This window comes from Zingiber officinale, chromosome 5A, assembly GCF_018446385.1.
Source record: "Zingiber officinale cultivar Zhangliang chromosome 5A, Zo_v1.1, whole genome shotgun sequence".
Lineage (NCBI taxonomy): Eukaryota > Viridiplantae > Streptophyta > Magnoliopsida > Zingiberales > Zingiberaceae > Zingiber > Zingiber officinale.
In genome coordinates this window covers 38,513,890-38,525,946 of record NC_055994.1, presented here as the reverse complement: position 1 = coordinate 38,525,946, position 12,057 = coordinate 38,513,890, and the positions used below count along the sequence as shown (strand labels likewise).

General features: G+C 37.5%; 1 protein-coding gene across 1 annotated transcript; it reads right to left on the bottom strand.

Moving 5' to 3' along the window:
* Positions 1-2,015: 2,015 nt before the first annotated feature.
* Positions 2,016-4,731, bottom strand: LOC121980439 (cell number regulator 8-like). Its single transcript, XM_042532472.1, has 3 exons — positions 4,371-4,731; positions 3,213-3,415; positions 2,016-2,509 (listed from the first exon to the last, which is right to left on the bottom strand). The coding sequence occupies exons 1-3, from the start codon at positions 4,660-4,662 to the stop codon at positions 2,270-2,272; spliced, it is 735 nt and encodes a 244-aa protein (XP_042388406.1). The 5' UTR covers positions 4,663-4,731; the 3' UTR covers positions 2,016-2,269.
* Between the last annotated feature and the right edge of the window lie 7,326 nt (positions 4,732-12,057).

The following is a 12,057-nucleotide window of genomic DNA, read 5'->3' as shown; positions in this document are numbered from 1 at the left end:
TCTCTTCTCTAGTTGTGTTGTTCATACAGCAAGACAAGTTTTTGCTTTAGTTACATTGGTATCCTGTAATGTTGGCTAAATTTGGAGGTGATCAGTCCGACTCTATGAAAATTTCCTTTAGCAACGAGTGACCTATCAATTTAACGTTTTTCGATCAATTGATCATTAAAGAAAATTTATCTATTAATTTATCGAAGTTAAGACTCTTAATCCTTAGATGTCTGAAAAATTAAAAATGTGATTCCTACCAAGCAAGTTTTTGAAGAGGACACAAGGTTGGTCAAAATTGACGCTCAATATCCAATGAGCTTAAAGTATAATACTTAAATTGCTTGTGCCATTTATGAGAACTCCTAGATTCAATTCGCCATAATAACACATAAGTTAGGGATAACAATTTTCCTCATGAGTCTAGAGTTTCGTGGAGAAAATCCAAAACGAGGATGGGTTCGGGGAGTTTTTTCGAGTTCAGATATTTTTTAAATTCCCACAAGTTAAATGGAGGCGGATATGGGGTTGTTATCTCCGAACCCAACCCGATAATATAATATAATATAATATAATATAATTAATTTCTTGTATTGATATTTTTAGGGGTTGAAAATTAATTTTTTTTTTTTTACTAAGGCAATAAACATTTGAAGTGGGATGGGGATGAGGACGGGGATTTAATCTATGTGGGACCAAGGATAGGGATTCCCCGATTAAACAAAATCAAAAATGGGGGAGAGGCTATAATTCTAAGGCAGGGATGGAGACGACAAATCTATCTCGTCCCATTGTCATCCCTAACCTAAGTTGAGATCCTAAGCATTTAGATTTTCTATTTATAAAATGAAACTCAAACTCGTTGCTAGGGCTGTAAATGAACCAAGCATTCGTGAATAAGCTTTGTGTTCGGCTTGGTAAGAGCTTGTTTATGTTCATTCAATATACACAAGATTAATTAAACAAACAAGCTTGAATAGCTTGTTAAAATAAATAAACAAGCTTGAATACATATGTGTTTAGCTTGATAACGTTGATGAACAACATTCGTAAACAATATTTGTGAACAATGTACATGAACCATATTCATTAATAAAACTCTTAATAATATGTTAAATAAATAATAAAATAAAATAAATAAGTTTAAATTATCAAGCTCAATAATCAATCAAACAATTAAACAAGGTTGAATTGAGAGCTTGATAATATTTAAACGAAGCAAGTTTGATAACATCTAAACGAATCAAACTCAAGTCAAGCTTTAAATAAGTTCAAGTTCATAAAAAATAAACCTAGCTAAACTTGAATAATCATTTCAAAAGTTTAGTTCATTTAAATTCGATTCGGCTCGGTTACCTTATCAAATAAATTTAACATTCTAAAGTTCAGCTCAACTTGAGTTTACCGCTCTACTTGTTGCAACTTAAAAATTTAAGGCGTCAATGCTAACAAAAGTCTAATGAATTCTCCAATCTTCAAGTATGACTTCATTGTCAAGAAATTACTTGACAAACTTCTGCATTACGTAAGATTTAGGTCGTCAAATAAAAAAAAAAGGGGCACGTTTCATATTCTACCCATAATTGAATAGAGTTTAACAATCCAAATACATATATCATACATCAATTCAAGTGCATATTATTTTATTCAATCTTTTATTATTATTCGAACACATAGATGGAAAATGAAAATGATAGAGATGAAAATAATGAAGTGAATATATAAACGTGGACAGAATAAAAAATATATTAGAAAAAAATAAAATTACAAGTAGTGAGGAAAACTTTGAAAGACATTTAAAATGATACAACAGTCAAATAGAGGGAAAAAACTTAATTCATAATAATAATAATATTTATTTAAATATAAATGATATGATAATAAATAGAATCCACATAGAATAGGACTTATATATCTCATGAGATCATATAAAGTTAGTAATAAATCACTTCAACCTTTTTAAATTGGCTTTATCATGCAAGGCTATAATAAAACCAAATAATGAAGACATTACAAGGACCAGGGCATAAAAGTAACAACAATAGATGCTGCGAGAATATACAGATGGTTAAATAAAGCTGAAGGGCTTTAGGATCGTTTTACCAGGAAACTGAATTTGTTCACACCGACTTAGATCAACCACACTGAAAATGACAAGGCGAGGAGACAGATAATGCACAAATATGTAAAAGTATCAGTGTCTTGGTTTAAAATCCTTAGTGACATCTTCAATTCACTAAGCAATTGCTCCCATCAGCAAGATTGTACTATGATATGAATGTCATTCTTGGCGAACCATGTTTTGTTCCATCGGCGGCATCATAACTATTACTGGTTGCAGATTGAATCCTGGATGGGGCAACCTTCGGCGCAGCTCACGACCTTCTTGGCAAAGGGAGCATACATGACATGACAAATGTGTGGCAAAGTCACAAACTTGTTCAAATGTCTCGAACCTCTGCTTATCCTCATTCAGTAGATTGCAACCTCCACAAGATTTTGAGAATGCCTCAAACTCTCCCTAGATATTCACAGAGGATACAAGAGAGGCAATATTAGTAATCATGATGCATCAAATGGAAGATTGTGTGGAAAAAACGAGAAGAATTAATCTCTTCAGCAAAAGACAAAGGATAACAATAACCCAATAATGATACTAAAAATTGAACTATTACTACTCGGCAAAAGGAACTTAGGGAAAAATATGTCCTAAACCATAAATATGAATGAATATTAAAGAGTTCAAATATTTTTATCAATACTTAAAAATGGACAGTGTTAGTTTTTTTCACTCAATTTTAGTTAATCATCTAACTATTTATCCATAATTTATAAATAATAATGGATATTTTATTGTATTTTCTTTCTTTTTTTTTTTTTTTAATATGGACTCTTATCTCAACTCTAGGGAGGCCATCCTTTACTAAAGAAAAGAAGTACTAAAATGTATAGCACCCAACATATGCAACTACTTTACATGTAAGGGATACAAAACTATTGTGACAAAAATAATATGTATGACCTTGTAAAGAACTCAATGGACATATAAGATCCAGATAAAGGACCCTAAATATCTAGAACGACTATGGGTTGACAATTATGATGAATATGAGCAATAAACACATCTTAGTATTAGCAAAGAAGTACCATGTCAAATAGATATCAATTTATCAGAAATCAAAGAATATTCAATAAAAATATTGTCATAAAGAAAAATAAATTACCTCAAGGTTGAATCTATGACGGATGGCGGTTCGGCTACGATGAGACAGCCATGGCGCAAGGCAATTCCAACCAAAGAGGCAATTCCCAGCCAAAAAAAGACTAGTATAAGGGAAGCAATTCTCTGCAAAGGAGCCAGGAACTTCTCCAAGTCTCTCCATATTACTTCCATACAGCACACACGGAGCAAAGGTTCCTAGAAGACCTGAAGATTAAAACAATAATTAACATGAGATGAGACGATTGGTATTAAATCACAGAAAACAATCCCAGCACATCTACATTTTTTTTTTATGGGCTTTATATTTTTGATCCTACAAAGAGGTTTGGTCATTACCATAAGGCCAAATGGATATATAGGAAAGTTTGTAAAAGAAATATAATGCAATTAATACATAAACAGTGATATGAAAAATAATTGAAAAAAAAATCAAGGAAGAGAAGAAAGAAAAAACAAAGAAAACAGCTTGACACGAAACAAGGTAGGCCGAGCCCACGGGGAAAGCCCCAAGATGACCACCCACCCACAGGTCATAAACCTCCCTCTACTGCCACTACAATTGCCCGGCCTCCTGCGGGAGGTTTTCTTCTACCTTGGAGGTATGTGCATTAAGGGGGTGGGGTGACTCACGGAAAGGGGCACAAGATTCAGATATTAACAATTTCTACTTTTACCATTTCTTGATGTTCCGCTGGTGAAAATTTCAGCAATAAATATCTAAAAGTTTATATTACTGAAGGATTATATTGAAATGTATATGCAAGAAATATATATACAAAAATATATAGAATCACCAAAGATTACTGAAGAGGAGAAGGAATGCATGACTCGGATACAATGATTTATCCTTTTTTTTCCATTTCTTCATTCAACGAGTCCGTGCAAATGTTAGCAATAAATATCTAAAATCTCATAAACAGAAATTAAGGATTTAAGTCTCCAAAATTGGGACTAACCCTATAAAAGTCAGGCAATAGAAGTTCCTCTACTATAAGATCATAACGGGTCGAGTTCCCAACTGCTAGTACGATCTAATAAACCATCAATATGTTAATCGAAATATGATCTCAGAGCTACAATAATCTATCTATCAATATTTTGACAGAAAAACCACAATTGAAGGCTACAATCAAGAGGGGGAAGAGATCTTGAAACGTACAAACTTCAAGATCGCTGCTGCAGAACTCATCGTTCCGACCGAGGCAGTCAAACAGGCCGGAGCTCCACTGGGCGCGGGGTACGGGCTCGCCGATGACGCTCCCGTGCGGGACAGGGAGTGCCTCGGCGGCCCATTGGGCGTGCCCCTTCGTGGGGACGGAGGGAGCCGTCACTTGAGGCGCAGGTGGTGGAGCTCGTTGCGCCTCCGCCTGGGGCACAGGAGGGGAGGCCGGATCCTGGCTGGCGCCGTCGATGTGTTTGAGGAGAGGATCGGACTCCTCCAACTTGGCCATGAGGACAGAGGGAGGAGGAGGAGGTTATGTAGGATTAAAATAAAAAAAAAGGCACCCAGACCCTTCCTTCTTATGTCCGATTGTGTTGTGTGTTTTGCTGCTCCGTCAAAAATAGGGATTGAAACAAATAGGGTTAAATTATTGGTGGACCAGGGCACTGTACTTTTAAGAATAATTAACAAATCAATTTTAAACTAAAGTTTCTTTGCTTGATTAAGCAAATTCGCTTTAATGTTAATGTTGATTGCATATTTTGACGGAAAAAAAAAGAGAGACTATAGTTGAATTGACGTAGATAAATTAAAGCGTAAAAATTAAAACTATATTTAAGCAGAAATGTTAATATACCCCCGGAGACAATTTTCAACCAACAAAGCTTGCATTAACCAACTAACATCTTTCTCATTTACCTTTTTATTTAGATTTAGCATGTTAATTAATTTTTGTGCATTCCGATTTGAGTCAAATATTATTTATTTATTTATTTTACTTAAAGTCTACATACCATTAAGCAGAAATGTTTTTAGATACACATCTAACAGCCAATCCGGAACCCCGGAGCTAGCATTCCAAGTCATTGGAAGATTACAGGAGAGATCAAACTAAGCTTCAATTGCAGTTCGTCGGACATATGCTTAATTCCAGCGAAGGAGTTGTCTTGCATCGTACTTGATGGTTTCGAAAGGCACAGCTTCAGGACCAAGGAATTCAGTAGGCTTAGTCACTGCTTGGACCACCACCATCGAATCAGAAAACACCCAAGCATGTTCGATGTTAAAAAGCTTGATAACGGCGGATCCTGTCTGAAAATTAAAGAGATAGTAAATTAAAGATATGACTACCGTATTAATTAGATATAGACTCCGCTCTATTGTACAACAAAAAAAATATTAGTATCGAGTTAGGAAAGAGGTCTCCGGCATTAGCCCTCTGACATTCAAGTCAATCATCGGTACGAAGAAGAAGATGGAGCACGTTTCGAGGCGTGGACACGTTCTTCCATTTGGTTGCACTTTTCGAGGCCCCCCTTTATATAATGCCCTAGTAGGCGACATGTACACTTTTCGAGATGTGGACACATTCTTCCATTTGGTTGCAGACACGTTCCCCAATTGATCCTGGGCATGTGGTCATGGACACTGATACGGTGCATAATGGTGAAGTCCGATAAAGTCGGGCAGTCAAAAGTCAAGGGGACGTGACAGTCAGAAGTCAAGGAGACGTGACAGTCAGAAGTCAAGGAGGCGTGACAGTCAACAAGTATAGAAAGAGGAGGTAGGACTGTGTGACGACGTCAGCAACATAATTCTCGATTGAGTTCTCACAGACCAGAACTCCAGATCTGAGATATCTTGGTCTAAGACTTGGTAGGCAGTCGGGGTGATACCTAACCCGGATCTGACTGATCGGGCTCTCATGGTCTGGTTGTACCTAGGCCTAGTGCTCTCAGTAAACTAAATGCCCGGTCAGTCAACTCCCGGTCAACTCTTGAACGATCTCTCCACAGCTCATGGCCCCCCCCCACCCCCACGGTTTAGGCCAGGTGATATACCAGACTGATCATCCTGAGCTACCCTATTCATACCTGGTTGGGATAGAAGGCGCTACGCGACAACAAGATCAGGGAATCGTAATTGCCTGTCAGGGAATAACTACGAAATGTCAGGGAATATTTCAACGGTCTGTAGTCACCTGCGAATGGAACCTTCCTTCAGTCTACAGTAGGATGCCACGTGTTCTCCATCACCCTACAAGTCCTGACACCTGATATTCTCTGACATCAGTCAGACTCCAGAAGGTACACACTATCATATAAAAAGGGAGGTTCTCTCCCTTACGCTGCTACGCTCTCTCGTACATTCACATTTGTCTTCTACTTTCTTTCTCCTTCATACACTGTTCTTCTGGGAGAAAAATATATGACTTGAGCGTCTGAGGGCCTACTCCGGGGACTTTTTCCCTGGTTTCTGGCCTCTAACGTCCGTGTGCTTGTCCGAGTGTGCGTAGAGCTTAGGTACCGCCGACTCAGTCATCGTCGTCTGTCAGCACCACATGGGGGTCCATCCTGGTAGGCGCATACGAGAATGGTGTCCCAGTCACCTCGCCGTCAACAATAGCAACAGCTCATCCGGGCTTCATCTGACTCAGATTTCGAACAGGATCAATTTGGCATCGTCTGTGGGAACTTTCTTCACCTGCTCTAGAACATGAAGATGGAGGACAATGGACGGATCAACGTGACCATGACGGCAAGAGAATACGAGTTATTCAAGGAGGCCAAGAGGCAAGCGGCTTCTGAAAAACAGACCACTGCTTTGCGACCATGTAAAATGCCTGCAGTTTCTAAGGACCCGACTCATGTCTCTGATAGAGGGTTTAAGAGGAAACAACCTGAGGAGTTCCCCCGGCCTTCTATTGGGAACCTAGCTCAGACTATTATCATAAGGGCCTGGACTGTTATAATAAGAAAGAGCAACTGCGGACCTCTATGGCGGAAAGCTCCCCGCCTAGGGATTCAAAGAAGGGGAAACCTATAGTCCTCAGGGATGAGCCCCGAGGAGAGTCTGATGAGAAACTACCCTTCTCTCTAAGGGTACTAGAGGAGAAACTACCAAAGGGGTACAAGCCCCCAACCATTGGAGAGTACAATGGCAGCAAGGATCCGGAGGGTCATCTCCGCAAGTTTCGGAACGCTACGTTGCTGCATCAATACAGCGACGCTATTAAGTGCGGAGTGTTCTTGAATACTCTATCTGGCTCGGCACAGAAATGGTTCAATGGATTGTTGAATAGGTCCATCACCTGCTTCCATGATTTTAAGACTGTATTCCTACACCACTTCGCCAGCAGCAGGAAGTACCAGAAGACAGACCACTATCTCTTCGCCCTTAAGTAAGGGTCGGTCGAACCCTTGAGAAGCTATATCTGTTGGTGTGGTTAACACTAACAGTCTAACTCAAGTTTTGATGAATGACAAATTAGGTTAAGTTAGGTTTGTCGTTATCTGTTGGTACAGGCTAAGTCCAGACAAATCGACGGGCTGACCGAATGTCTGGCACGAAGTCCAAGCGGGTCGACGGGCTGACCGGACACTTGGCATGAAGTCCAAATGGGTCGAAGGGCTGACCGGACATTTGGCACGAAGTCCAGCTAGGTCGACGGGCTGATCGGATAGTTGGCGAGAAGTCTAGACGGGTCGAAGGGCTGACCGGACGTCTGGTAGGTGAGTAAAGGTAAGTCACTGGAATGGAGTGGCTGTGAGGACGCATTCCCGGGAAGGGAACATTAGGCGTCGATCCGGCTTAGATCCATTTCGGATATCTAAGTCGAGATCGTGACTAGATTCCGGTCTCGGAAAGATGGAATCTAAGTCATACTTTTTATATTGAACTTATAAACTGTGCTAACACTTTGTTTTGCAGGATATACATTATCTATTTGTCTCGGACTAACCTTGTCTTGCAGGAAAGATATTCCCTGGAGAAAGGTGGTCCGGGCACCCGGAGGTGAATTCTATCCTGATCGCGACGTCGACACGTGGAGCTCGCTGGTTGGACCTGCTACGTCACACCAAGGCGCCCGGAAGGGATCCGGGGCACCCTGAGCCTCATATAAAAGAAGGGGCAGGGGTGGAGACTCAAAAAAACAACTCTGAATTGAAGAACTCGCTCTCCTGTGCTCCTGCGACGCTGCAAAGCTCCGACAAACACTCTACTTCTCTTTTTAAGTCTCTTATTTTTGTCAGTATTGCTTTAATTCTTTCATTAGCATTTTCTATACTTAGTTTGTAATATCTTTCGAACTGCTAGTGAATCGCCCATCGAAAGCACCCTCGTGTGCGGGCCTTGGAGTAGGAGTCGCCAAAGGCTCCGAACCAAGTAAAATTGGTTCTTGTGTTAGCATTGCATTGTTTTACTTTTCCGCTGCGCTTACTCTTATCGACGAATTTTTTATAATTGATATTCACCCCCCCCTCTATCGAACGTCTACGATCCAACAAGTGGTATCAGAGCAGGTACCGCTCTGATTTGGTGCAACCACCAATCAGGCAAGGGGTGATTTGTTTAAAATTTTTTTTTCTATTTTAGGATTTCAGTTTTTTCATAAAATTCCAAACTGGTACAATTACCTTTTTGGAAATCTCTTTCCATCGTAATTACATCTAAATTGGTGCAACATCAATTTAGTTATTTTTTTTAATTCTTCCCGCACTACTAATCCAAGACCAAATCTTGGAACCCCCTCTATTTGTTTTTTTTGTGCAGATTAAAAATGTCGCAGATCGAGGGCTTCAGCACAGTGCGACCTCCCCTTTTCAATTGGGATGATTTCCCGTACTGGAAGAAGCGGATGGAAGTATATCTCAAGACAGATTTCGACCAGTGGCTGAGCGTCACAAGAGCCTACAAAATACCAGTAGACAGCTCGGGGAATCTACTGGATCCTGAAGAATGGACAACAGACTTAAAGAAGAAGGCATCAACAGAGAACAAGACAATCAACACATTACAGTGCGGATTAACAAGAGAAGAACTGAACCGGGTCAGACCACATAAAAACGCTAAGGAGCTGTGGGACAAACTGATCGAGCTGCACGAAGGAACGAGCGACGCTAAGGTAACGAAATGAGACTTGCTTCTAAATAGAATATTTAACATAAAAATGCAAGAAGGAGAAACAGCCAGCCAACTCCACGCAAGAATCAAAGATATTCTTAACGGACTCCACATAAAAACGCTAAGGAGCTGTGAGACAAACTGATCGAGCTGCACGAAGGAACGAGCGACGCTAAGGTAACGAAATGAGACTTGCTTCTAAATAGAATATTTAACATAAAAATATAAGAAGGAGAAACAGCCAACCAACTCCATGTAAGAATCAAAGATATTCTTAACGGACTCCACGCAATAGGACACCAAATGGAGAACCGGGACTTAATAAGGTATGAATTAAACGCTTTTCCACACAACAACTTGTGGGCATCTATCGTAGATGCCTACGAGATCTCTAAAAATCTATCAAAATTAAAACTAGATGAGTTTTTCTGTGAATTAGAACTACATGAGCTAACTAACGCCGGGGTCGAGAAAGGTGTAGCTTTATTTGCAGGTTCCTCAAAAGAAAAGAAGAACAAGTCTGAACCTGAAAAGGATTCTGACCAGAACTCTGAAGATGAAGAACACCTGGTGAACCTGGTGAGGAAGATGTTCACCAGGAGGAAAAGAAGCTTTAGCAAGAAGGACCTTCAAAAGATCAATTCTCCAACCGAATCGAGGAGTGTGACGTGCTTCGGATGCAACAACAAGGGCCACTACAAGAACGAGTGCCCGAGATTGAAGATCGACAAACTGAAGCCGACCAAAAAGAAGGCCCTCAAAGTGACGTGGGACGACTCCTCCTCGGAAGAATCGGAAGTAGAAGATCAGAAGCACCAGAGCCACCTCGCGCTGATGGCCCTCGAAGTAAAGTCAGAAGACGAATCGGAAGACGGGTCCGAACCCGAATTGAGCCACGAGTCTGTACTCGTTTCCGAAGGTTCCGAAGAGGTATTCCTAACCTTAAACAGAAAGTTTTTTAAAATTATTTCATGCTTAAATAATAAGTTAGTTAAATTAGAAAATGAAAACAAATTGCTCCTCGAGGAAAATCAAATCCTCAAGGAACAAGTTGTAAATAATAAACCAACTCAAGATCTAACACTTGAGGAGGAGAATTCATCATTAAAATTAGAAATTAATAATTTAAAAAATATGTTAGAAAAATTTACTACCAGATCAAAAAATTTAGACTTAATTCTAAATAATCAAAAAGCATGTTATAATTAAACCGGACTCGGATATAAGTCGAACTCAAATAAAACTTTTAAATCATTGATAACCCATGCCAACAAATAAAGCCTGGGTTCCGAAAGTGTGTTTAACCATGTAAATAGGACCTAACGAATATTATATCCCTAAAGATAAAATATATTACGTAAAGTCAAATAAACCAAATCAAAAACCAAAACACAAACCTAAACCAAAAAATTTAAAATCTAAACATATTAGAACTCAACAAAATTTAAACTATCACCAAGTGAAATATAATTATAAAAGAAATAGACATAAATCGAGAACTAAAAATTAAATTAATGGCCATTAATTCAGGGGGAGGCTCCAGAATAGCTGGCACCTCCAAAACTAACATACCCGGCAGGGTAACCCTAACCAACCTACCCGACAGGGTAATTAGGATTAGTTAAAAAGGGTTCAAGTTTAACTTGAAAAATGGTACTGGTGAAATTTTGGATGACAGTACGTTAGGGAAGCTTAGTCTATGCATGTCTAGGAAGATATGGTTTCGACCTGGTGCATTTGGCTAAGTGAAACTGACCGAAACTATCTTTTATGGATCCTAACCAGTTAGACCAAGGTTTTGTACTAAGTCCAGTGGATAGGACTATTTGGAAAACCTCGAAGGCATGGTTACTTTAATGATGTCCAAGTGACTCACCATAGCCCAGAAGTTTATCCAGAGAATGCTTATTTGTTGAACCCAAAGCTAAACCTGAATCTAACACAAGTTAAAAACAAATCCTAAAATTGAACCTAATTCATCTCACAAAATTATAGGATTCCCTGATTGAAAACATAGATCGGGTGAGATGACTAAGAACTTTAAATTAAAATTAAAATTAAATTAACTTTAAATTAAAATTAAATTAAAATTAAAATTAAAATTAAAATTAAATTTAAATTAACTTTAAAATTAAAATAAATTAAAATTAAAATTAAAATTAATCGTAAATTCTTTTTAAATTAGTTTTAAAAATTAAACTTAATTTTAAAAAAAATTTATTAAACTTAAATTTTTTTTAACTTAAAAATTTATTTTAAAACTTAAATTTTTTTAAAAAAATTTTTAACTTAAAAATTTATTTTAAAAATTAAAACTGAATTTTTTTTAAATTAAAACTTAATTTCTTTTTAACTTAAAAATTATTTTAAAAATTAAAATTAAATTTTCTTAACTTAAAAATTTATTTTAAAAATTAAAACTTAAATTTTTTTCTAACTTAAAAATTTATTTTAAAAATTAAAACTTATTTTTTTAAAAAAATTAAACTTAAATTTTCTTAACTTAATTTTTTTTTAAATTTAAAACTTAAATTTTTTATAATTAAAACTTAAATTTCTTTTAACTTAAAAATTTATTTTAAAAATTAAAACTTAAATTTTTTTTCTTAAAATTTATTTAAAACTTAAATTTTTTTTAACTTAAAAATTTATTTTAAAAATTAAATTTTTTTAACTTAAAAATTATTTTAATAATTCAACTTACTTTTATCAAAAATGACTATAAGTCCAATAGTTAGACTAATCCCAATTCCTACCTATTGTAGGAAACTAAGTGAAT

Bases quoted from the DNA above. Each gene is read 5' to 3' on its own strand.
- LOC121980439 (XM_042532472.1), bottom strand. From the start codon at position 4,662: ATGGCCAAGTTGGAGGAGTCCGATCCTCTCCTCAAACACATCGACGGC. The intron at 3,416-4,370 runs GTACGTTTCAAG...TTTAATCTTCAG, and splicing joins CAGCAGCGATCTTGAAGTTT to GTCTTCTAGGAACCTTTGCT. The intron at 2,510-3,212 runs GTAATTTATTTT...GTGAATATCTAG, and splicing joins GTCATAGATTCAACCTTGAG to GGAGAGTTTGAGGCATTCTC.